We start from the raw sequence: 27,209 nt of genomic DNA on the forward strand, positions 1-27,209 counted from the left end.
CTTATATGCAAAGCAATCAGCTCCTTTAACTCTCACAAAGCCAATATTACCCCTACCTAAATCATCCAAAGCCAGGTACCAGGCAACTAGAGACCATTCCTACTGCCCAAAGCCTGCCAAAATTATTTAAACTAGCTAGTCCTTAAAGATTTACCCTGCCCTGTCTTGCCTTTCTCGTGGAACAAAGGCAAGACAGCTTTCTCCTAAGCTTTCCCCTCACTCCTGCTTCTGCCTTCTGGCCAAAATCTTCCTGTGGTGTGGCACGCCTCTTCTCTCCAGAAATAGAATACATTTTTCTTTCAATGGCTTTGGCCTCGCCCTGGATGGTTGACCTAGCTCTGGCTGGTGTTGCTGGCTGGTTAGAGCATTGGCCTGGGAACCAAAGGATCGCAGGTTCGATTCTCAGTCAAGGGCTCATACCTAGATTGTGGGTTCACTCCCCATCCCCAATCAGGGCGCATGCAGGAGGCAACCAGTCGATGTGTCTCTCTCACATCGATGTCTCTCTCTCTTTCTCTCTCACCCACTTCCATTCTCTCTGAAAAGCAATAGAAAAAATATCCTCTAGTGAGGATTAGTAATAGCGTTGTCGTCACCTAGTCACCTCTATAAATTAAAATCTCACCAGTACAAATGAGACACCCTACCCCACACATTCCTCTATGCTGCCTACCACTCTTGTGCTGTCTACTTTACTCATCCATTTGGAAATCATACTACAAACTAACTTAGGTTTCCGAAACCAAGTAACAACTCCTAAATTTCTTCATACAGAAAAAGCTCTTGGAAATTCTATTAGCATCTGACACTCAGCACTCAGAGCCAAAATGTAGTATGGCCCAACAATTGCTCTCCTAGGTATATATACAAGAGAACTAAAAACACAACTCGCCCTGGCCGGTGTTGCTAAGTGATTAGAGTATTGGCCTGTGGACTGAAGGATCATGGGTTCGATTCTGGCCAAGGGCATGTACCTCAGTTGCAGGCTCGATCCCCAGCCCATCAGGGCACCTGCTGAAGGCAACCAGTTGATGTGTCTCTCTCACATCAATGTTTCTCTCTCTGTCTCTCCCCCTCCCACTCTCTCTAAAAATCAATGGAAAAAATATCCTTGGGTAATTAACAATAACAAAACACACACAACTTGTACATGAATGTTCACAGCAGCATTATTTATAAGAGCCAAAAAGCAGAAATAGCCCAAATGTCCATCAACTGGTAATAAACAAAATGTGGTATATCCATACAAGGGAATATTATCCAGCCATTAAGAAAAATGAATTGATTCATGCTACATGAACAGGATGTTAAGTAAAAGCCAGACAGAAAAGGCCACACACTGTATGAATCCTTTTGTGTAAAATGTACAGAATAGGCAAATCCATAGAAATAGAAAGTACATTAGTCATTACTAGGGGATGAAGTTAAGGGGGACTGGGGAATGACTGTTAATGGTACAAAGATTTCTATTTGGGGTTATAAAATGTTCTGGAATTAGACAGTGATGACGGTTGCACAACCTTGTAAACGTCCTAAAAACCACTGAATCGTACACTTTAAAAGGATTAATTTTATCTGTGAATTATATGTTTATCTTTATTGTTATATATACGTATTTTAAAAACCTCTACGTATTATTCTCTTCCCTCCAGACCTACTCTTCCTGTATTCCATTATTTCAGTGCTTGAGACCACATTCTACTCAGGTGCTTGGGCCAAAACCTAAATTGTAACAAATAGCTAGGTCATGACAATTCAAACGTCTTAATATATTTCTCCTTTCTCTCCACTCCACATGCTAATTCAGGCCACCCTCCTTTCTCACCTAGATTATAGCAGTCTCCTTATGGGCCTCCAGTCTTGCCGCTCCAGATCCATTTTTACACTGCCACTAGAACGTCCTTTAAAAACTGCCCCCAAGCTGAAGTTCAAACCCTTAATGGGATTTATAAACTTCAAATGTCGGCCCATGGCAAACCCCTCCAGCCAGGCTGGAGGCCGCATCACCTCAGCCCCAGCCGCACAGGATGACGCTCCAGCTACCACCCACTGAGCTCCAGGCCTCCACCTGTTTGCCGCCACCTCCGGAAGGAAGCTCTCCCGCCCCGTCCGGCCCCATTGGGTGGGTCTCCAAATCCCCCTCCCTCCGTTTACTCGTCGGCTCCTCAGGCAGGTGCGCTCTGAGGGCCGCCACTGAATCGGCAAGCATTTCCTGTGTGGACAGTGGTGGACCCAAACTTCAACTCAAAACTGTGGCGTTGTCCTGAACTCACCCCGACTTCTCAACTTTTAATAGGCTTTGCCGGGCGCCACTGCACTAGCAGCTACAGACGCCGTCCAGCCTTGTGGCCACGCGGCCCTAGGACAGAACGCCGCACGGTGCACCGCCGCGCCGGCCTCGCAACGCCTCACGCCCTCCGGAACCACTCTTCGCTGCGCGCCCCGGCCGCAGAGGAGGACGGGAAGCAAACCTCCCGGACCGCTCTGCGCCTGCGCAGACGCAATTGTCCGCGGGGAGCCGGCGGCGCATGCGCAGGCTCGAGGCTCTCCGTTGAGAGGGTGCCGTGGCGGCGCCGGAGGTAGGAGGGGCCGGGCTTTGGGGCTAAGAGTCTGTAACTGGGAGAAGGTCCAACCATCTCGGGCCTTTTCGCTCTCCGAAGGCAGAGGACCCTTTCTCGCCCGCTTCCAGCCGCGGGTAGACGTAGGAGCCACGCTTGGATGGAGGAGGCCGGGGCTATCTGAAGGGAGGAGAGGTGGGGGCATCCGGCTACACACGGAGTCACTGCCCGGGGGTCCGTTAGGCGATCGTAGTTCGCTGTCAGGGTCCTCGGCAGCATCTCTTCAGGTTGCGTCCCCTGCCCGTTTCCCTTGTGTTGCGGGTTGAGGGGAGCGGGAGGGTCCGCCCCTCACCTGCCTATTCATTCTGGCGCCGCGGTAGGTACAGCACTGAGTAGGCACAAGTCGCCGGCTCTCTGGAAACCCGCGGTCTCCTAGGAGCCGCTACTTCCTTAAGCAAATGCCGATTGAGTACGTATAGGAGAGAGACTGTCTTAAGGACAGAGATGTGGAGACAGGGCTGTGTGGAGGGTGGAGTTTGCTCACCACATCCAATAGGATACAGTTCAGTTTGCTTAGCCTGACGTTCCAAGCACTGGGACCCTGACCTCGGCTTCTCCCTGAAGCCTTCTCTCCTATCCCCACCATCTCTTCGCTCTGATGACAGCAACCTCTTTGCAGTTAAACTAACAATTGTCGATCACTTTTTCCAAGTCAGGTGCCTGTCAGCCAAGGAGAATATGAAGTAAAATAGATGAATCTGTGCCCTCCTCAAGTTTTGAGCTTAGTAAGGGACAGATAAATAAGTAAGTGAATAAAAATATAAGAGCTGATGCCCTGGACCCATACTGCCTGGGTTTGATCCCAGCTCTGCCACTTCAGAAGCTGTTTGAACCTGAGCCAGCTCCTCATTCATGTGCTTGATTTCTTGCCGTAAAGAAGGGATGACAATAGATTCTAAGGAACAGGCTTGTTGTAAGGATTCAATGAATTAGACTTGTAAAGCAATTGGACTGGTGCTTGACATGCAGCAAGCCTTCATTCAATATCTACTACATATGATTATAACTTGTGATAAATGCTATTGTGAAAACTGCGTGATGAAAGAAAATAATAGAGGTGGAGAGGTTGTACTGAAAGGATGAGGGGAAGCTTCTCTAAGGAGTTACATGGAAGATGTGAATGTGTCAGCCATGCTAAGTAGATTTGAGGTCTGTGTGTCTGCCCAGCTCTGGAAAACTAGATGATTAATCGAATTAACCGAACAGCGGAGATGGCATTATTGGATTTGAAATGAACTTTCTGCCATTGAGTCAATTTTGATTTTGGTTTTTGAAACCCACTAAACAGTGCTGATGTAAATAATCATGCCCATAAGGCCCAACCTTTGCATTGGGCAGCATTCTAGCAACCTGAGTTTGGAGAGCTCTTACTGGGGTGAGAGGATGGGGAAAGGGGACTTTTTTTACTTGGAAAATTGGTTGTATCAATGAAGGATGAGTCTCCTGTGTTCCCATCTTTGTTCCTGTCTCCTGAGTGTTCAAGGGCGTATCATTCCCATTCTCTCTCTCTCTCTCTCTCTCTCTCTCTCTCTCTCTCTCTCTCTGTCATTACATTGCCTGCTGATAGAGCCTCTGATAGTTTTTCTGGATTTGGGAATCATCATGTTTTTGTGGTGACTGCACTTCATGGAATTCATTCCCCAGATTTCAGCAAAAACAATACTCTTTCAAGATGCCCAAGGTTTTCTGCCTGTGAAAGAACATGCTTTGATAGATTTCTAGACATCCCCCCCCTCCCACCCCCACACCCCTTGAGTTGTGTTGTGATGTCTTATAGGATGATGGCTCTGTGTTAATCAGGCTGTACCTGAGTATTGACAGGGGTATTGATACTCCTATACTCCACATGCTCCTGGAAGAAATGGCATAAAATGACAATATCTGTCTAATTATACTTATATGCTTTTGTTTTTCCACAGATGTAAAATTAAATGAACCAAATGTTCTTTATCACCATGGAGATACTGAAGAATCACCTGAGCAACAAGTTCATATGTATTCTATCCCAGAGGCATCTATTGGACAATAAAACCTCTCAAATGTGAACTTTAACAGAGGGAAGCTTTAAAGATGCTGTTTAACACAGGCGCAATTTGAAGAAAGACATTTTAAATCATTATGGAGGGAAAAACAGTACTTTTTATTCAATTTTTCAAACTCTCCAGGTATCTCAGTGAGAATTAAAGAGGAACCCTAATGAAGCTGGGATTCCGAATGAGGCCCAGCTAGGCTCATTCTTGGACCCCCAGATTGACCCTCACTCCTCTGAAAACAAGCTTGGAAGCCTTAACACTGGCCAGATGATGGATGAGTCAGATGATGACTTTAAGGAACTCTGTGCCAGTTTTTTACAAAGGGTGAAAAAGAATGGCACCAAGGAAGTGTCAGGGGAAAGGAAGACAAAAAAGTCCTCAAACATCACTCAGCTAACAAGCAAACCAACTGCTACCAAGAGCAAAACCCTTCAAGGCCCCAGGGAGAGGAAAACTCGATCTGGCAGCCAAGCCACAAGGACAAAAAAGCAAGGGGTACCCAAGTGGCAGGAGAGTGAACCAGCCCCCTCTGAAAATGGAGAGGGAAGTGTGCTTGCTTCTGCTGTGCTCTGGAAGAGTGCATGGAGCACCCAGACAGGTAACCCAGCTGGAAACATTGCCAAAACTTCCACAGAGAAAACCAGAGGTGATTTGTACTATTTTAAACCAAGAGCTGGAAAATTTTCTGTAAAGGGCCATGTAGTAAATATTTTTTGGCTTTGCAAGCCATATGGTCTCTGTCACTACTCCTCAACTCCCTAGACTCGTGGTCGGCAAACTGCGGCTCGCGAGCCACATGTGGCTCTTTGGCCCCTTGAGTGTGGCTCTTCCTAAGCCTTAGGAGTACCCTAATTAAGTTAATAACAATGTACCTACCTATATAGTTTAAGTTTAAAAAATGTGGCTCTCAATAGAAATTTCAATCCTTGTACTGTTGATATTTGGCTCTGTTGACTAATGAGTTTGCCAACCACTGCCCTAGACAATTACTTAGTAAGTAAATGAACTGTGTTCCAACAAAACTTCATTTACTAAAACAGGCAGCAGCCTGAGGACCATAGTTTGCCGACTCCTGTTTTAAATGATAGTCATAAAAAAATATAAGCCCTGTGTGACTTTTCCACATGATTATGTTTGGGCCCTCTTCTCTTTCATTTCCTGTTAATGTTTACATTATATAGTTGACATGAGTTACATGAACATGAAAATAATGCTGCTTCTCCCATTTTCTTGAATTCGTTCCACAGTGGGTACCATATGTTTCTGGAGAATCTTCAGTCCTTCCTTTCTCCTCCAAACAACATTTTTCCCTTTTTTGGATAGGAGAGGCAGTTTGTTTGTAGCTTTCTTACTCTCCTGCCCTTGATGTACTAAGCCATATGCTCAGCATACATTCTTCATGCAAAGCTGAAAACCAGCCTTGCATAGATAATACAGCATTAGGTCTTTGGGCACCTGCATTGTGTTTCTACATTTTTCTCACCTTCACTTCCTGATTTTAATGGTATTTTTACCCAGTATAGTCAGCATGACCTCTCGGTGGAGTGGTGGTAAAGACTTAGCTCACAGAGACTGTTGTAAGGCTTCAGTAATGTTGCTAAAATGTTGTTTGTCCCTCATGCTCCCTCTGAGAGTCTAGTGAAGGTATGCATGATTCCCCCAGAAAACTGCACCCCCACAAATACCTGCAAAATTGATGTATAACTTCAGGGACTTCACGGATCCCCACTGGAGGCCTCTGTGGACACCAACTTAAAGGAGAACTTCTGACCTAGAAAGATATAAATGTTTCTCATTAATATTTCTTTAATAACAGTTTAATAGATATCCATATTCTATAAAATTTATTCCTTTAAAGTATACAGTTCAGTGGTTTTAGTATGTTCAGAGTTGTGCAACCATCACCACTACCTAATTTTAGAGCATATTCATCACCCAAAATAGACCCTGTGCTCATTAGCAGTCACTCTTCATTCCCTTTCCTGCCATAGGTCTTTGTGACAGGTACATTGGTATTACCATAAACAGTGAGGTTACCAACAATCAGTCCTATTCACACTTGAGAGTTAAACCTAAACTAGTTGCTAAAAGACCCCTTTGAAACTTGGGTCTGACCTGTATTCGGAGGAAGAGTCTTTTGTTTCTCCCTCTAGAACAGACACATGTGAATATTTTCCTCTGCAGATGCTGCTCCTAACGGTGACTCCCAGCCTCCTCCCTGTCTGACTGCTACAGTGCCAAGTCCCTCCAAACCCCGGGCGGCGGAGATGGTCCTACAGCGAATGCAGCAGTTCAAGAGAGCAGATCCCGCGCGTTTGAAACATGCTTCAGAAGGGTGCTCCCTCCAGCCTGCACTTGAGGAAAACGTTCCAAAGGACCCTCGAGGGGCGATAATGGTGGGGAATGGTATGACAGGAGTTTTCTGTCTTCCCAACAGGCGTAAGTTCTAACTCTGGAAGAAAGGGAGTAGGAAGAAACCAACCTTCATTGTGTTTCTGCTGAGGGTGGGCTCGCCTGGCTTTCTACCTTTGCCACTTCGTGTCGTCTAGTCAGAGAACAAAGGGTCTCTTGGGTCATTTCTCACTCAGTTTCTTTGACAAGGTACCTCTTCCTCTTGTTTTAATTTTTAATTTTTTTCATACTGAAAATATATTACAGCAAACTCTTTATATCCTCAGCCTAAATTTAACAATTATTAACCTTTTGCCATATATTTTTTATGTCTCTATAAATATACTAGAAGCCCGTTGCAGGAAGATTCCTGCAAGAATAGGGCTTCACTCCCGTCTCTGCCACTCCTACCCCGCCCTTCTCTGCCGCTCCTACCCCGCCCTTCTCTGCCGTTCCTACCCTGCCCATCTCTGCCGCTTCTCTCCCGCCCGTCTCCGCTATCTCGGCTCCGTTGCTTGGCTTCCTTCTACGGTGTCTTCAGTCTTTGCTCCCAGCCAGTATATGCAAATTAGCCGCCATCTTTGTTGGCAGTTAATTTGCATATTGCTCTGATTAGCCAATGGTGGGCGTAGCGAAGGTACAGTCAATTTGCATCTTTGCATATTATTAGATAGGATGTGCTTCTTCTGTACTATATGAAAGTAAGTTAAATACATCATGACACTTTACCCCGAGGTTCTCCTTTATAATCACAACTAGAGGCCCAGTGCACGAAATTCATGCATGAGTAGGGTTCCTAGGCCTGGCTGGCGATCAGGGCCGATCGGGGCCTTCCAGTTGCTGGCCGGGGCCTTCCTTCATTCTGCACTGCTCCCTGGTGGTCAGCGCATGTCATAGCGAGTGATCAAACTCCCGGTCTAACTCCCAAGGGGACATGTTGCATATTAGCCTTTTATATATATAGATACCATTGTCACACCTAATTTCCTAATATTGCCTGGTATCCAATTCCCCAGTTGTCCCAAGGATAGTTTTTGTAGCTGGTTTCCAGTGATTTGTTAGAACTATAAGTTCACACACTGCATATGGCTATAGCCAGTAGTCTGTTAAGGTCTGAACTCTAGAACAGTCCCTTTGTCTTGGTTTTGTTGTTGTTTAATCCTCACCCAAGGATATTTTTCCATTAATTTTCAGAGAGTGGAAGGGAGGGGGAGAGACAGAGAGAGAAACATCAATGAGAGAGGGGTACTCCCTATTGGTTGCCTCCTGCACATGCCCCACTAGGGCCAGGATCAAGCCTGCAACTGAGGTACATGCCCTTGACCAGAATTGAACCTACGGGCCAAAGGTCTAACCACTGAGCAAACCAGCTAGAGCTGGGTTTTTTAAATGATACTTTTTGAAGAGTCCAGGATAGTTGTCTTTTTAAATTTACTACTTTCTGGATTTGCTTGATTGTTTCTACATGATGTCATTTAACCCGTTCATGCAACCCCTCTGTTGCATTGCACCGAGTAAACTAGAGGTCTCATGGGCTCCAGGTTAAACAGTTTGGCAACAGCGCTTTGCAGGTGTTGTACCCTGCATATTATACCAACCAAGAAGCACATAATATCGGTGATTCCATTCTTTATCCCCTAAACAATATGAATCCTCATCTCTGATGAAAATATACAAAAGGATAATAAATAGGAAGAAACTGTACTGACAGACCTATGAGCTAAGGAGCATATAGTCTCTTGGTATTGCACTTGCAGATTTCACCTTAGAAACACTGATGATTCTCAGGCTACCCCAATGGTCCACACAGGTAGCAGGGTCACATCTGCCATGCATCAGTCCTTGAACACCCAAGGGGTGCAGAGGAGTTGCTCAGCCAGTGTGTGAACCCAGCACCTCCCCTACATGTGACTCAGTTGCTTCCATATATCTTCATATAATACCCAATAATGCTCAGGAGAGAGAAGCCACTGCTTTGCTAAATATATATATATATACACACATATATATACATATACATGTACATATACATGGCACCAAAATAAAGCATGATGCTTTTCTGGCTTTGGTGGGAAGAGTGATAGGCCATTAGTAGTAGTCCAGAATTGGGGATTTATGAAGTTTTCAGGGCCTATCCCTCATGAACACCGAGGGTTTGCTTCAGCAATATCAGATGTGATAGAGGGCTGCAGAGGTGGACACGGCGACCTTGGGAACGATCTCTAGGCATTTCACTCTGACCTGGTTCTCCCAGAATGGGCAACCAAAGTCATAGTAGTAGGAAAGGTTGAACTTTGAAGAGAAAACTTAGATTTGTTGGAATAGAAGCCCTATAAACCTGGCATGTCCAAAGCAGCTGACTTTAGCAGAAATGAGAAAAATGAAAGGAAAGTTCTTTAGGACCTGATACTCAGAGTGGTCCTGGACGACCAGTATCGGCCTCGCCTGGGGGTGGTTAGAAATGCAGGACCTTGGGCTCCGCCTGGACCTTTGTAATGTGAACCTTCATTTTAGCAAAGTTCCTGGGTGAGTTTTACACACATTAGAGTTTGAGAAGTCTTATTCTGGGAGCCCCGTTCAGTGCCCCATTTGACTGGATGGTGCCTGGTATGAGGCAGTCGTGTGGAGTCTCGTTTCTCCACGTTACACCCAGTGTCAGTGCTGTGAGACCTGACAGATGTGCCGAGGTCTGAGGATGAGCTCCTCCTCATGGGTCCTTGTCCTCTCCACAGGGTCTGGGCCCTGGCTTCCTGCCACAGAAAGCGACACTGCAGTGGCGTTGGCCCTGCAGCAGGAGTTGGGGCAGGAAGGAGCCACCGCACCTGGCGACAGTCTGGAGGAGAAGGGGTTGTTCTTCTGCCAGATCTGTCAAAAGAACCTCTCTGCTATGAACGTGACCCGAAGGGAGCAGCATGTGAACCGGTAAGAGCAGCTCAACTGTCACCTTTCCCGTGGGCGGGACCAGAGCCAGGGGCCCCTATGGCCTAGTGGGAATCAGATTCCTTCCTGTGACAGTAGCACTTCAGTGTTCGTGTCAACCTGCCCTTGCTTTTTATTTTTTAACAGCTTTGTTGAGATATAATCCACGTATCATACAATTCACCCATTTAGAGTGAATAATTAATTCAATGGCTTTCATTTAGTAATGTTCACAGTTAGGTAACCATTCTAATCAATTTTAGAATATTTTCATCACCCCAAAAAGAAAACTTGTACCCATTAGCACTTGCTCTCCATTGAACCCTCCCCGCCCCAGCCTCTGGAAACCACTAATCTTTCTGTCTATCAATTTGCCTATTCTGTGCAGAGTGGAATCAAATACTATGTGGCCTTGTGTGTCTGGATTCACTCAGCATTGTGTTTATAAGGTTCATCCATGTTGTAGTATGTGTCAGTGTTGTATTCTTTTTTTTTCATGGCTGAATGATATTCTACTGTATGGGGAGACTACATCTTGTTTATCTGCTCATCCATTGACATTTGGGTTGTTGCTACCGTTTAGACATTGCGGGTAGAGCTGCTATGAACATGCATTTCATGTGTTTGCTTAAGTATCTGTTTTCAGTTCTTTTGGGTGTATACTTAGGAGTGGAATTGCTGGATCGTATGGTGACTCTTAAGTTTATGTTTAATCTGTCCTTGCTTTCTTCGGTCACCTTTGCTAACAGACACCTAAATTCTGTGTCAGGAGGCTGACTACAGGCTGTGTGGAGGGACTGGCTTTGGGGGAACAAGGTTTGGCCCACAGCATGTTCATGTGGATGTGGATCCATGTTTGCTTCAATCCACATTACCAGGGAAGGTGGTTCTCCAGTGTTTACTGTCTTCCTTCAGGTGTTTGGATGAGGCTGAAAAGGCACTGAGACCTTGTGCACCTCAGGTCCCTGAATGCCCAATTTGTGGCAAGCCATTTCTCACCTCAAAGGGCAGAATCAGTCACTTGAAACAGTGTGCAGTGAAGATGGAGGTTGACACCCAGCTCCTGCTCCAGGCCGTGCGGCTGCAAACAGCTCAGCCTGAGGGGACCTGCAGCACACTAGCACAGACATCGAGGTGAGTCAAATGAAAAGGAAGAAAATCAAAGAAGTATTCTGCTTTGTTTTAAAAATAAAATAAAGCCTTATGTATTGTTGTGGGACAATAGATTCTGGAAATGAAACATAGGTGGAAATCACAGTTTCCACCGGAATTGAGTAGGGGACAAATTCTGCATCCCAGGTGGCTTTGAAATGGTCTGTGTGGGTGTGGGTGTGTCTGTGGACTGTTTTCCTTAAGGTCCTTCCTCCTGAGAGTTTTCTATTCCCAGGATCCTGCAGCCAGTGCCCTCTGGAGCAGATAAGAATTCAGTAATTCACTTTACTACATCTATTTCATGTGTAGAACAGCCTCGCTTCCATCTCAGTAGACTGATTTTCATACTATTAATATAAGATTGCTCAGCACAGTTCAAAGAGTTAGTGAGACAGAACCACAGGCCTTTAAAAATATTTGCATGAATTAAATGCTTAAATGTTAAAATAGGAGGCTCTGCTGATGACACAAGTCTTTAGTGTGCAAACCACAGGCACACAAGTGGCAGAGGGTCAGCTTTGCGCTGCATTACCCATCGCTATGGATGCCAGAGTAGACCCTAACCTTCTAGGGGGCACAGGCAGCATCGGCCCTGGACTGCTGTAGATTTAGGACGTCTTTCCTTGGACAGCTGTCAAGAGCAAAGGGAATCTAAGGGTGGTTTGTTTGTCCTGGCTACTGCCTTGCACACAGGTTTGGCCATGTGAGCTGGGTCAGTGCTGAGATGGGGAGGGCAGAGGCTGAGTCTTCACTGGTGAGCCTGTCTGCATTTTAGCACTCAGCACGAGCATCACAGACGTAAGAGCCTTAGGTGCAGCCTACCCAGTGGCCGGGCCCAGGTATGTTGGGCGGTTCCTTTTTCTCTTGGAGGCTGTGATTATCGTGCAGGGTTCCCAGATTATTAGAACTGAATTAGGGCTCGCTTAGATCTTCTAAGACAGTGGTTCTCAACCTTCTGGCCCTTTAAAACAGTTCCTCATGTTGTGACCCCCAACCATAAAATTATTTTCGTTGCTACTTCATAACTGTAATTTTGCTACTGTTGAGTCGTAATGTAAATATCTGATATACAGGATGGTCTTAGGCGACCGCTGTGAAAGGGTCGTTTGACCGCCAAAGGGGTCGCGACCCACAGGTTGAGAACTGCTGCTCTAAGATGATACCTGGGATTCTGGAACCATCGCTGGCCCAGCAGAGAGCACGAGCTTTTGTGAAAGCCAGAGGTGCTTCCAGAATGCACTTCAGCTATGGGAAGGTGATCTTGGGTTGTCCTTAGTTTCTTTCTCACCTTTACCCTCTGCCTCTTGCCCAGCCTGTTGGAAGCAGCGGGAAGTCTAGGTTCTCTTCAGCCAGAAAATCTTTCAGGAAATCTCTTCCGAACCAAATGAGTTACTGCACATTGGCCTCCAAGCCCAGTGACCAAGATGGCGGCCCAAGCTGAGAGGCCTTTTCTTCAGACCTTGGGCAGAGGCACTGCCCTGCAGCCCCTGCAGGAGAGAGGGGTCCTTTCATGGCCAATATATCCAGGACCACCTAAGGGGCATCTGAAGTATCAATGGGCAGAAGTTGGTGGGATCCAGGGTGCTGACTTGGAGCCATCGAGTGTTGACTCTACCAGAAGGGTATGACCACATCCAGGGGGTGCAGTACCGCTGCTGGTTGTATGTCCACCAAGAACCTGGCTGGGCAGGATCACACAGAAAGACCCAGACCCTCTGGAGTGTGGACTCTGCTGAACTTGTGGCGCAGGATCCTGTGAGCTTGCGTGAGGCACAGGATGGTCACAGTGAGCTCCGGGCACTTGATGCCCCTTTTCTCTTTGCCCCACAGAGGAGAAGGTCCAGCCCTCTTTGCTGCAGTGGGGACCACCTCAGAACAGGAAGTGCTCCCAGCCTCTGGCCATCACTGACCTTTCTGTTTGGCTGCCTTTTAAGCTTCAGCAATCACGTTGGAGGTCTGAAGCGGAAGGGAGCCCCCAACAAGAAGGAACCACAGAAGAGGCAGAAGGTCAATGAGCCTGAGGTGCTGTCTGAGGACCTGCTGGTGGCCATGGCTCTATCGCGGTCCGAGATGGAGCAGAAGGTTGCACCTGCAATGCTCCCGCTGGGAACTGCTTTTCCTGAGAGGACAAAACTGTCAGCAGGTATGTGTGCTCACGAGTGGTAGCTCCAGGGGGAGCCTTGCCGTACTGCCTCTGGCTGAAGTTCGCCACTGGGTTCAGGCTGTGTGGATGACTGTTATTGACTGTCACTTGTTTCTCTCTAGAGAAGAAGAGTCGAAAGAAGAAAGTACCCCTTACCCCACCGCAGTTGTTAGTCCAGGACTCGGAGACCACAGGAAGACAGATTGAGGATCGAGTGGCCCAGCTCTTTGCAGAGGAAGAAGTAGAATTGTCCAGCACGCCACCACTTCCTGCGAGCAGACTTTTAAAGGAAGAGCTGGAAAAGGCCAGCAGGAGTCTACAACCACCTGAAGGGAAGCGGAACTTTCTGTGGGGAGGGGCAGCGCCCTGACCAGAGCCTGGGCTCTGGAGTCCTTCTATCCGGCAAGCCTGGTGCCTCCCATGGTGCCCCAGCCGTCCACCAAGGTGCGCCCTCCCCTCCGAATACATGCAGGGGCGGGGGGGGGGGGCGGGGGGGCCTCTGAGGAGTTGGGAGCTCCAGGATTATGACACTGGGAATCAACAGCTAGGGAACAGACAGTTCTAGGAGGGGAGGGGTGGGAGGAAGCCTAGAGGTGTCAGCCATAGCGTTGTTTCTCTTTGCAGCCACTAGATGGCTTTCCTAGTAAGAATGGGGAGGACCACTGGTTCCCAAATGTATTCTGTTCCTGGAGAGTTTGTTTAAAATGCAGAGTCCCAGGCTCTGCCCCCGGGGGGCTGACAGAATCTACCTGTGATGGGGCCCAGGAACCAGACAAGCCTGATGCAGGTGGTCCCAGAGTCTGTACTCACTCGCTTGAGACCATTTAGGTGACATTAGGAAGATGGAGGCCCCCAGGGATCTTTCTGCAGATGTGATACCACAGGCATGGACTTCGCTGTGACAGAAAGGCCTGCTGACAGATGGTGATGAAGAAAAGCTTTCCAGGGTTGTGCTGGGCTATGGCTGGCACCCTCACGTCTGGGTGGCGGCTGTTACGGCAGTCTTGTGGTCACTCTGGCTTCCAATTTCTTTCACGGTCTCACATAGGAGCCCACGCTGCCACCAGTGTTGTCTAAACAGCCACAGCTGGGCGTGCGCATGCCACCTGCCCTCCACAGTGCCAGTCCCAGGAATCTGTCACCCTCCGCCAGCCAAAGGGAGTACCAGGCTCTGCAGGACCTCATGGACTTGGCAAGAGAGGGGCTGAGTGCCAGCCCATTGCCCTGCAGCGGGGGTTCTGCTGACTCAAGGGGGACCACAGGTGAGACACAGGATGGGACACCTGGGCCAGCCCCACCCTGTGGGCCCTCTCCTCCCTGTGACCAAGACCATGAAGGCAGCTCATTTTTGAGGTTCCCTGGCTCATCCCCATATAATGGGGAGAAAGTGCAGTCTGTAGGTGTTTTCATTTTGTTCTCAAAGGTGAATGTGAGACAGGTAAGTCTATTGCCATTTCCTTAAATTTAACCAAGGACAGAGCCGTTTATCCAGAGCGAGTGACTGGTGGGCTAATTCTGTTTATTTTACTGCTTGTGCCCCTCTCTGTTGGAAGGGGGTAGTGATAAGAGTGGTTTGTGGGCTTCACTGTCGTTGAAGAAGTCCGACTGAAGAATTTCCCAGGCGCCTTTGGGGTCAGCTCAGCCCACAGTTGATGCTCTTTCCCTGAGGGCTGACGTTGCCAGGAGGTGATGTTCTTTTAACCTGTGAATCCTTCTTTCAGGGATGGATCCATTGCCCGGTGGCCTTCCACTGACTGGGTTTGTCCTGCCACCCGAGGAGCAGCGCCTGGAAATGGGCAGCCAGGCTTCGGTAAGGAACTTTCTGTGGGCCTGGCCCTGTCCCAGCTTCAAGCCTTTGTACGAGTCCCTTGGTGCCCTTGACAGTATTTGAGCTGAGCCAGGCAAGAGCCCACAGGAGCCTCCTGTCCCCCTGTCGGGGCTCCACCATGAGGCTTTGTCCCTTTTGTCACTGAACTTATGGGGCAGCTCATTTGCCAAGCCTGGAGCCTGCTTGACTGGGAGCCCAGAGGGACCACCATTACTCTGTGAGATCCCCTCATTCAACCGACTGCTCTGTGCATTTGTTTCTCAACGTGTCATTCATTCATTCATTCATTCATTCATTCATTCAGGACTCACTATGCCCCTCCAACATGCTGGTCCTGGGCTGGCCTCCCCCTAAGAGTTCATGCTCTCAGGTGATGAATTGGTGAGAAGTTAGTTTTCCTTAGAGTGGATGTTACCTGATCAGTATATCAGTATCACACTAAGTTCTGGTGACCATGGCACATAGAGGAGGGACTTGGAGCTCCTCTCAGCTGGGTCCCTGAACCATGTGGACAAGGGGCCTGTCTGCTACACCGGGCTGGTAAGTTTCTTTATAGGGCCACACAGCAGAGTTTGTGAAACACTAGGCCTAGCGCGCACAGCCCCCAGCAGCCACCACTGCTGCAGCTTCATCTTTATTAGCATAGCCACGCCTCTCCACTTGCTGGTCCCTCCCATTTTAGGCCAGGCAACTCAGTGTGATAGAGAATTTGAGAAGTTAGTGTTTTGTTGTTCTGTGTCACTTGAGTGACTTAAGGTAACTTAAAGGTGGAACCTAATGTAGGAACCCTACTGAGAGGAGTGCAAGGGTCCGCCTGCCCACTCTACACCATCCCAGTTGGGCAACTTGCACAGGTAGAGAGGCAAGTGACAGATGGAAGTGACGGCTCTCCTCCTGTTTCAGCTCTCTGTCGGTTTGCTGGTTGCTGACTTCAGTGCCATGGTAAATAACCCACACCTGAGTGATGTCCAGTTTCAGATGGACAACGGGGAAGTGCTGTATGCCCACAAGTTCGTGCTTTATGCCCGATGCCCACTTCTCATTCAGTATGTAAGTACGTGATGAACAAGCTGCGCCTCCATGCAGCTCCTGCCATCCCCCTTGAGCCTCTGTCTTTCTCCGTTGACCTCCCACTCCCCCCGTTTCCCTCCCTCTCCTCGCCTCTCTGCCCCTCTTTTCCTCATCACTCTTTGCTCAGTCTGTCTTCCTATCCTCCTGAGCTAACTCATTTCTGCTCTCACCCCTCTCCCTCCCTGCTCTCCCCCCTCTGCCCTAAACGTTTTTTTCCTCTTTGTTGCCATAAGGTTACACTTCCATGGAGAAGACATGTTTGAGGTTAGGAAGTGGTCCGAGGAAATGACCTCAGGATTGGGAAACAGATTTCTTGTCCCATTCAATAAAAATCCTCTCCTCCTCCCTCGGAATTGTTTTTCCCCCTCTATTTGCATAATTATGAAGACTTATAATTGACCTCTATAAAGTTGAGCTGCTGACAGACATTTCTGTGTTGACTTATGTTAGACTTGGATATTGTGAGGTTGGAATCCAAGAAACTGCTGTTGGTCTCTCAGAAAGTTCTAGTGCCTTTGATATGTCTGTCAAGAGGGAGCCAACTGGATTCTTGAGCGCCTATCCCTGATTTGATTTTGAAACAGAGAAGTTTTACAGCTTAAACTGCAGAACTTCTGGTCAACAAAATGGAGTGACACTGGCTAGTGCTCATCCCCGGACTAAGGCTATAAGAGTAGAGACTCACAGGACCCACCCAAGACCATCTGCTTCGTCCCAAGTCATGACCTTCCAGTCCGTAAACCTTTATACTTAATTTCACCCTCAGGTAAACAGTGAAGGATTCTTCGCTGTAGAAGATGGCGACCTAAGAACCCAGCGTGTCCTGCTGAGTGATGTGAGCACGGAGGCTGCCCGCGCGTTCCTGCATTATCTCTACACTGCAGACACTGGCCTGCCTCCCCAGCTGACCCCTGACCTCAGTTCTCTGGCCTGCAGGTCCGCATTGTTCTTTCCATTTACTTCATGGCTTTTGACATTAACTGACAAGGATTATCAGGTTGATGGCTCATGGGAGGATCAGGGCTGAGTCCTTTCTAACATTTTTAATCACAAGTTTATGCCCAGTGGTGACTTTGAACAAGGCGTGTTGATAGGAAGTCTGGAAAGAAACGGACCCTTGCAGCAGAGCCGAGGCTGCTTGAAGAGTCCTCTGCTAGTCATGTGGCTTTTAGCTACCGAGGCGTGATGAGAGGGTGTCCTCGGCCTCAGTTCTTCCCAAACACTGCTGCTCCTTGATTGTCCACCACTAAGATCAATCAACAGCAGTCCTTTCCCAAGTCCCAGAAAGTAGAAAATGGACAGAAGGTTTATTCCAACTCCCATGAATTTGCACCTACCCAGCTTGTCCACACCAGTGTCTCAGGAGAGGTGGCAAGTTGTTCAGCATAAAAGGTGTTCTACCTCCTGACAAGGTGTGAGGGCCTCTGGGATAAAACGTGTTCATCCAGGGCCATGTCATCCCTCCGATGCTTTCTTAGGAAAGCAGTGGCTCAGCCTCCAGGGTTTTAAATGTACTGATGAGACCACAGAACCTTCAAGCAGATGGGAGGCTGGCGCACTCATTGGCCTGGGCTGACCCGTGACAGGTTTAGTCTGCTTTCAGTTTGCATCAGTCACGGTGCTTTGGGTGCCTTTCAAGGCAGCATGTGCTCCCCAGTTTTGCAGCAGCACCAGCTGCTATTCAGCTCAGCCTGATGTGCCCCTTTACATTTGCACAATGGAGTTAGTGAGCCCTGCCTGAAAGTCTCATGAGTCTCTGTTTTGAGAACTGAGTGGCCTGGGGTGTTGCACATGCACCCTAGTCACAGGAGAGCAGGGAGAAGGCCAGGACTGAGTCATGATTGTCCTCCCTGTGAGGACTTCTTCTCCAATCCTTGCCTGTGCCGGGAGCACCAGGCGGCAGTCTCTGTGTAGGATGGTGACGATGCATGGCGTTTCCTATTGCAGGTTCGGTGTGAGTGAGCTTGTTCACCTGTGCAAACAAGCATCTGTCGTGATGGATTCAGAGGGCAGCCAGGAGGAGAAGGAAGATGAGGATTGTGAAAGCAGAGCGGAGAATTTCCAAGAACTCTTGAGGTCAATGTGGGTGGGTGAAGAGGAGGAAGCAGAAGCCTTGTTGAAATCCGAGAGCCTTGAAGAAGATAGAGAAAAGGTCAATGAAGCAGAAATGGAAGAAATTTATGAATTTGCTGCTACTCAGAGAAAGCTCCTCCAGGGGGAAAGAGCTCCAGAGATCAAAGAAGAAACTAACCAGTTTGGGGAGGACAGTCCAGGTTCTAGGCGAATCCTAGCAAGCGTCCAGGTTAAAGAACAGTCAGAAAATACAGAACAGATGGAACCGTCTGGGCAGGGAAGAGATGAGTGCATCGCCAAAAGAAAAAATGAGAGACAGTCCATGTTCCTGCCACTCGAGGGCCAGTGTTCAGATGGAGAGGAGGAAGCAGAGGCCCCAAAGGCAGCCCTGGATCACACCAGCTCCTCTCGCCCCTCTCAGGGCCACTGGGTAGAGGAAAGGGAAGGACGCTTCATGCACTCAGTTGATGATGATGATGAACAGCCCTTTTCATCAACTCCAGGAGGGTACCCTGAACCATCCCAAATAACAAGTGATCACAAGAGAGGCAATGGCACTATCAAACAAAGGCGGGGACAGAGCTCTCATCGCTCTACTCGCCGGCAGGCACCTCCATCACAGCCATGCTTCTTCCCATCGCAGCCCCTTCCGGGCAGGAGTCCACGCCAACCACACCCTCACCCTCATCGCAAAAATGACATGTCCCCACCGACGCCCCAATCTCAGGGCAGAGCTTCCAGGGTGGCCTCCCAGGACACACCATCGAAGCAGAAGAGGGGCCGGAGCCTCCTCACGCTGTTTAACCATCCAGACTGCCAGAAAGGCGAAGAACGTGGTTCTGTGTTGGAATGCAGAAATAAAGGGGCCCTGACCTCACCAGAAAAGTCTCCATCCATTGACCTAACTCAGGCAAAACCTGGCCAGCAGACCTCCATATCTCAGCATTCTCCCTCCAGCGTGAACAGAGAAGATGAGGTTATCCTTTTACTGGATTCAGATGAGGAGTTAGAGCTAGAACAAACCAAAAAGTCAGTTTTTAATGGTTCCCTGGAAGAAGGGAAAGTTTTAGAAGTTTGCCCCAAGTTCTCTGACCTGTTCTCCGTCATTGATGTTGATGCAGATCAGGAACCTTCCCAAAGCCCACCAAAGAGAGAGGCCCCAGTGCAGCAGGAGGAGGGGCGGCCGTCAAGGAACCTGGGCTATGTGGGTGGCAGAGGGTCCCCCCCACTGTTCTGTAACCGCGAGAGCAGCCCGGACGAGGACAGCACCACAGAAACCTCGTGGCTGGTACCTGCCACCCCACTCGGCAGCAGAAGCCGAGAACACTCATCACAGACCCAAATCATGGGTCTCGGGTCCAGGACTTCAGCATATGAAATGGCTCAGCTCCAGCCCAGGGCCCCATTAGAAAACAGGGATGGACCCAAAGCCTCTAGTAAGTTTTCAGCAATTGTGCACCAGACATCGTCATCCTGCCCGGTCCCTGTCAATCACAGAAGCCCTTCCAGCCCCAGCCCCAGGCGCCACAAGCACTTTTCTGTGCTGGCTCCCTGTCCAGCCTCAGGAGGCCTCACTGATTTCAGTGGGCAGTTCCAGAAGCGCTCGCTGCCCAGGCCGAGCCTGCCAAATCAGGCCGCAGTGAGCGAAGTGGTGGAGGTGGAGGACAGTGACGATGAGCAGGAGGTAGCCTCCCATCAGGCGAGCAGCAGCCCCCTGTTGGACAGCGGTCCCCCCATTCCAACTGACGACTGCTGTTGGCATGTCGAGCCCCTCTCGCCAATTCCGATTGATAATTTGAACCTTGAGCGGACTGGCCCCCTGAGCACCAGTAGCCCAGGCAGCAGGGCCAGGGAAGCCCCGGACAGTGGTGACTGCCACTCCCCAGCACTCCTGAGTACCACCCCCATCCGAGGAAGCTGCACTGGCCAAAGGAAGTCTCAAGAGAAATCCCCTCAGGCCAGCTCCCCTGGGAGCAACAGGCTGAGCTTCTTGAATTCAGCTCTCTGGGACGATTGGGATGGAGAAGAACAGAAGTCTCCAGAGGCCCTTTCTCTGACCCAGACACCGCGTGCTGATCGAGCTCAGAAATCAGAAGGGTTAGAAAAGCCAAGTGAGTAGTGGGGACAGTTGTTTATGTTTTACATTCTTTTACACTGAGGGCCCTGGAGGAAATCAATAATGACAACATGGGGTGGCGATGCTGAAGGGCCTGCTGACCTGTGACAAGCCCCTTCCTTGCCTTCTAGAATCCTCTCCGTAGTTGGGAGAACAGGCTTGCTATCAAACACACACTTCTTAACCAGTAAGTCAGAGCTTTCTAACCTTGCTTGGACCCTACAGCTCACCTGGGCACTTGTTAAAAATCCCTGCCTATGGACCCCACTCCAGAATACCGAGCCAGCACCTCTGAGAGGCCCAAGTGTCGGGTAGGCCTTAAGACTGGGCAAGTGCAGTTCCTCACAAAATTAAACACAGAATTGCCATTGTGACCCAGCAGTTCCACTCTGACGAATATATCCAAAAGAATTAAAATCCAGGACTCAAGCAGATCCTTGTACACAAATGTTCACAGCAGCTCTATTCACAATAGCTAAAAGGTGGAGCCCTAGCCAGTTTGGCTCAGTGGATAGAGCATCGGCCTATGGACCAAAGGGTCCCAGTTCATTTCCAGTCAAGGGCACATACCTTGGTTGCAGGTTCCTCCCCGCCCCGGGCCCTGGTCAGGGTTTGTGTAGGTGGCAGCCTCTTGATGTGTTTCTTTCACATTGATGTTTCTGTCTTTCCTTTTCTCTTCCACTCTCCCTAAAAATCAATGGAAAGATATCCTCAGGTGAGGATTAACAAAAATAAATAAATAAATAAATAAATAGGTGGAAACAACCCAAGTCCCTCAACCTATTGAATAGGTATATAAAATATGGCCTGTCCAAATAATGGAATATTATTCAGCCATAAAAAGTAATGAAGTACTGACACATGCTACAACATGGATGAACCTTAAAACATGTTAAATGAAAGAAGCCAGTCACAAAAGACCACATATTGTATGATTCCATTTATTTTTTTTTAAATATATTTTATTGATTTTTTACAGAGAGGAAGGGAGAGGGATAGAGAGTTAGAAACATCTATGAGAGAGAAACATCGATCAGCTGCCTCCTGCGCACTCCCCACTGGGGATGTTCCCACAACCAAGGTACATGCCCTTGACTGGAATTGAACCTAGGACCCTTGAGTCTGCAGGCCGACGCTCTGTCCGCTGAGCCAAACCAGTTAGGGCTGTATGATTCCATTTATATGAAATAACCAGAATAGTCGAATCCATAGAGATAGAAAGTGGATTATTGGTTGCCAGGAGCAGAAGGGAGAATGGAGGTGGGGGGTGACTGCTTTCGGCTACAGAATTTCCTCTGGGGGGATTAAAGCATTTTGCAACTAGACAGAGGTGGTGGTTGCACAACACTGAATACACCAAATGCCACTGAATTACTTTAAAATGTTATTATGTGAATTTCATCTCAATTAACACTACGGTGTCGGGTGAATTTCCCGCCAAAATATAAGATGGCGCGGGCAATTATTTAGGTTTCCCGCGCAAAATCAGAGTTAGTTTAAAATGCCTATATCTTTTGAAGTATGGGTTCGATTGAAATGAAATTTTCGGTTTCTTGTGTAAAAAATGAAAATTTATTCAATCACAGACATTTTTTTATCTATTCAGTACATAAATAATTCGATATATATAAACTAAATACGAAAAACCCAAAAAATACTTATTACCTAAAAATATACACATATTTTTAAAGTTTAAAATAAAATTTTCATAATAAATCAAAACAAATAGAAATTAATAGTTTTTTAGCGTATGATATTTTTCAAAACACGCCCCTTTATGTAGAGGTATATTGCAAAATTTGCACATGTAGCGTGTCTCACTGCGCAATTTATGAACGGAACATACGCGACACCTTCTCAAAATGTTTTTCTTTTTTCCACTTCCGACAATTGCCTGTAACGTATGCTTTCTCATGTCCATCGATAGCCTGCATGGTGTTCTCTACTTACAAGGGATTTTTATGATACCTATTACCCCAATGGGTATGAAACGGTTCGCATACGCAGGTAGGTATCTTTGTGAACGGCAAACAAATATTTGGTAATACGCAGTTACAATCGGCCCGAGTTTACACGTTTCCCGCACTCCACCGCAAATCTATATGAACCGAGTTAAGACGGCTCCCGCGGAGTACGCGCAATTCACGCGAGCCGACTTAACTCGTTTCCCGCAATCCAAGTGTTAAAAACAACAGATGGGGCTGTGAGAGGCCTGTTATGGGCCTCAGTGGAGGATGCCACTTCGAAGCTCATTTCAGTCATAGAGGAGAGCCAAAGCACCCAGCGTAGGCCGCTCAAGGTGCTGCTCCTTCCCCAGCCGGGAAGATCCAGGGAGAGCAGGAAGGGCAGGGTGGCTAGTAACAGGGAAGCAGAGCTTATGGACAGAGCATCTGCCTTGAACCCGATGTTTCATTTCCTCTTTAAAAATCCTAGACCATGCCAAAACCGGTTTGGCTCAGTGGATAGAGCGTCGGCCTGCGGACTGAAGGGTCCCAGGTTCGATTCCGGTCAAGGGCATGTACCTGGGTTGCGGACACATCCCCAGTGGGAGATGTGCAGGAGGCAGTTGATCGATGTTTCTCTCTCATCGATGTTTCTAACTCTCTATCCCTCTCCCTTCCTCTCTGTAAAGAATCAATAAAATATATTTAAAAAAAAAAAATCCTAGACCAATTGGGCATCGTTGACCAGCACTGTCAGCCTTGAGTGGGCGTCTGAATTCCCTGGGGAACTTCAAGAACAAGTGGCCAGCCCCACCCCAGAGTTTCCGCTTCGGGAGGTCTGGGGTACGACCAAGAATTTGCATTTCTAACCAGTTCCCAGGTGATGCCATGAGAACAGCTATAGTACACTTTAGACTAGGGGCCTTAATCTGAATTTGAGGTGACAAACTCTCCAAAATTATATATTAAAATGTGCATTTTTTTAGGAGAAAGCCTGTTGAGTTTATGGGAGCCTCAGAGGGCTCCATGCTCGTAAAAAGGATAAGAATCAAAGTCCATTTTCCCCTAATTGTCACATTTATCTTTTAAATACCCATTTCTTTTTTAAAATAACAGCTTTATAGAGACATTTTCACATACCATAAAATTCACCCTTTAAAATGTACCATTCAGTGGTTTTTAGTATGTTCACTAATCCCAGAACATTTTTTTAGAATATATTTTTTTATTGATTTCAGAGAGGAAGGGAAAGGAAGAGAAAGAGAGAAACACCAATGATTAGAGAGAATCATTGATTAGCTGCCTCCTGCATGCCCCACACTAGGGATCAAGCCATAACTCAGGCATGTACCCTGACCAGAAATCTAACCATGACCTTCTGGTTCATAAGTTGATGCTCAACCACTGAGCCAAAGAACATTTTTATCACCCCAGAAATAAACCCTGTACTTATAGCAGACACTGCCATTGCCCTGTCACGCCAGCCTGTGGCAACCACTCGTATGCTTCTGCCCCATTCACTCAGCATCAGCATTGCACAAGGGCGCCATGGCCCTTATCATGTGCCGGGTGATGCTTTCTAACAGGAAGACATGATGCCAGAGTCACATTGTGAGGGGGTGGACATAACTGCTCTTACAGAGCAAATGGACTGGGCTTTCTTCAAGTACATCTTTCTCTTGGTTACATCAATAGGGTCAGAAAAGGTAAACCCAGGTCCCTCCTACTAAAACATGTGTTTCTTTTGTTCTTTTTTTTTTCTTTTTGGACTGTGCCTTATTTTATTTATTTATTTATTTATTTATTTATTTATTTATTTATTTTATGGAAGGTGCTAATCGGAGGAAGAACTTGCCCCCAAAAGTGCCCATAACGCCAATGCCACGGTATTCCATCATGGAGACCCCAGTACTAAAGAAGGAACTGGACAGGTTGGTAGTGTTTTGAAAGCTTGCTCATTAGTGGCCCCTCCTTCCTGCAAGTGACCAGGCCTAGCGAGGTTGTGAGATGTAGGACCCATCACCAGATCCACCCTGGGCTCTGGTGTGGCGGCCGCTGTGTGTGTGGGGCGGGCAGCTGGGGGGAGGGCGTGTGTGCCTACCAGCTCTCCACATGCTGTTCCCCAAGGACCCAGGCCCTAAGAAGCTAAGACATGAGGCTCCTCCAGGTTACCCATCAGGTGACAAGTCTCCGTATGTCGTGTGGGTGGAGCTGGGACTCTGGCCTTAACAGTCTGAGTAAGGAGACATGATTTTTTAAAAGAACATCAAAACCATCCTGCCGTGTGAATGCTGCTCTTCACATTGGGTCCAGGGAAGTCATCGCCACCACCATTGTTCAGCGCATGGGGATGGCCCATTTGGAATATTCTTCAGAGTAAGCTCAACTGGCACACAGGGTAGACACTAACCTCTGAATGCTCATAAAAGTCAGGCATTTAAGATTTCAGTTGCACCATGAAATTATTTGTTGAAATTGTTTGCTCTTTGCTGAAGTTCAACTGTTTCTCCATTCAGGTTTGGGGTACGCCCTCTGCCCAAACGCCAGATGGTCCTAAAACTGAAGGAAATATTCCAGTACACTCACCAAACGCTGGAGTCAGACTCCGAGGACGAGAGCCAATCCTCACAGGCACCCCTAGAGGCTCCTCGCAGCCAGACCCATGCCACCAAGACCTCCAAAGCTTCAAGGGCAGCTGGCCATGCCAGGCTGCAGGCCACATCTGACCCTATTTCCCGAAGGCCCAAGGGACCAGCTAAGACCAAGGGTCCCCGACATCGGAAGCAGCCTGGTGGAAGTATCCCCGGCATGTCACCAGCCAAAGAGGTGCCTCTAGGCCCTGATGGTGACGCCCAGCTCCCGGCCTCCCAGGAATCCACAGCCACCTCCGTGGACAGCAGTGACAGCTCATTCAGCTCACAGAGGTAAGCAGGTCAAAGGACAGGGCCAGTGGCTTCCTAGGTCCTTTGACCAGTGGGTCTGAGCATTGGCACAAGTGATGCCTAATGGCGGATGTTCAGAAGCCCCAGTGCCTTCTGGGTTTGAACTACAGAAAATCCAGGTGGGTTTCAAAGGCAGTCCCCTGAGCAGTCCTTTGAAGCTCCCACATCCTCAACCCGCAGTGTGCTCCCTGGAGTGGGGCCAGCCCAGCATGCCTTCTTGTTGGGGGCCTGCTGCCATCGATGGAAGTTTCTGGTGGAGGACAAGATCCTGCTCAGGCCAGCAGCTAGAGTGCCAGGGACCCAGCACGGGGGGTTCATCCATGCCATGCACCACCTCCACAGGGGACAGAGAAATACTTCTTTCTTCAAATAGGCTCCTGGTCCTGGGGGACTGACGGGAAGGGGTGCCGCAAAATAGTAATACCTGGTTCTTTTCAGTTCTTCCTGTGAGTTTGGAGCAGCCTTTGAGTCTGCAGGAGAAGAGGAGGAGGGTGAGGAGGGGGTCAGTGCTTCACAGGCGGCTGTCCAGGCAGTGGCCACGGAAGAGGCAGTGAGGCGCTACATCCGCTCCACACCAGCACTCTACCGCAAGGTCCTGCTGTACCAGCCCTTTGAGCTGGCGGAGCTGCAGGCGGAGCTGAAGCAGCAGGGCATCCGCATGGCCACGAGGAAGCTGCTGGATTTCCTGGACGCCCACTGTATCACCTTCACCACCGCTACGGCCCGGAAGGAAAAGTTCGAGAGGAAGAGGCGGCAGCCCCCGGGCAAGAAAAAAAGAGGCAGAACTGACGGTCCTGTCCGCCGCTCCCCACCCATGCCCGTCAGCAGCCTGTGAGGGACTGCGGCCCCTTCAGCCAGCCAGGCCTCCACAAACAGTTCTGGGCCTTGGGACCATATCTGATCCCTCTGTGAAAATGATGACCAACGTGGATCAGCTTCCTTTCCACTCGTTTCCTGGGGTGGTATTCGGAGCGTGTCACCCACTGGATTTAGGGCCCCTGGCCTCCTCCCTCTATCAGTGCCCACTATTTATCTCCCTTTAACCCTGTTGGGCCAGTGTGTGTTTCAGAAGGGCCTCTGCCAGCTGGCCAGGTTGAGGCCTGACTCGGCACATCTTTTGCTCTCTACACCATCAGCTGCAGTATGTCCATTCCTGAGATGGATACCCAAGTCCAGTCTGCCCTGTCCATCTTCCTTCTCAGCACTGGTTCTGTAATCCCAGCCTCCACCAGCAGACCAGGTGTCCACAGGCCTCCCACCCTGCCATGCCCAGGTACTCTGCCGGCCCAACCATTCTGCCCAGACACCTGTATTGTCACCAGCACTCTCCAAACCGGCCGGTGCAGAAGGGCCCAGCCCAGCTCCGAAGTCCCCAGAACAAGCATGTTCTTTGTGACCTGGGTCGGTTGGTGTGTGTTAAAGCTGCCTCCAGCCTCAGGAGCCGTGAGGCACAGGTAAGGCCTGGAAAAGAAGAGTTTGGGTCTCTGTATCCTTGTGAACGTCTTGTCTGTTTTACATACAGTGTAGTCCATTTTATATGATGTGCAATAAAAACAAAATGCTTTATGAAAACCTAACTTCTCCACTCTAGAAAAATGAAACTGCCATGAGCATCACCCACAGCTCCCTGCTGTCCCCGAAGCATGTCTGCAGAAGGCCTTGGAGCCTGTTCTGTATCTCAAGGGGTAACCCAGGCCTTCTGGCCCCTCATTTCGCTTCAGTTCTTAGATAATAAATGTTCATTCATCCACACAACTGTCTGTCCATACAACCACATTAAGGGCCATTACCAGGTGCTGAGCTCCAGCCTTGATGCTCAAAGGAGGCCCAAGCTCAGTAGCCTCACCTGGACTTTGTCACAGATACAGGTTAAGGCCGCCAGACCCACTGAGTCAGAATCTACATCTTAATTGGATGAGCTTGTGAGGCCTGCTCTTGCCTGGTGCAGGGTCCTGGGAGGGAGGGGAACAAGGGAGGAGA

At 48.6% G+C, this 27,209-nt stretch overlaps 1 protein-coding gene across 1 annotated transcript; it reads left to right on the top strand.

Annotated features, from left to right (window-relative positions):
• Positions 1-2,468: 2,468 nt before the first annotated feature.
• On the top strand, positions 2,469-26,801 carry SLX4 (SLX4 structure-specific endonuclease subunit). The gene is given in 16 exon segments (XM_014457305.2): positions 2,469-2,579; positions 4,538-5,297; positions 6,836-7,057; positions 9,775-9,964; positions 10,877-11,095; positions 13,048-13,256; positions 13,379-13,608; positions 13,611-13,700; positions 14,305-14,518; positions 14,978-15,066; positions 15,988-16,134; positions 16,922-17,091; positions 18,103-20,339; positions 24,119-24,218; positions 24,804-25,211; positions 25,668-26,801. Coding segments are annotated over 15 exon segments (5,301 nt in total). The 5' UTR covers positions 2,469-2,579; positions 4,538-4,918; the 3' UTR covers positions 26,065-26,801.
• Positions 26,802-27,209: the final 408 nt, after the last annotated feature.

The sequence above is a fragment of the Myotis lucifugus genome, unplaced genomic scaffold (assembly GCF_000147115.1).
Source record: "Myotis lucifugus unplaced genomic scaffold, Myoluc2.0 scaffold_72, whole genome shotgun sequence".
NCBI lineage: Eukaryota > Metazoa > Chordata > Mammalia > Chiroptera > Vespertilionidae > Myotis > Myotis lucifugus.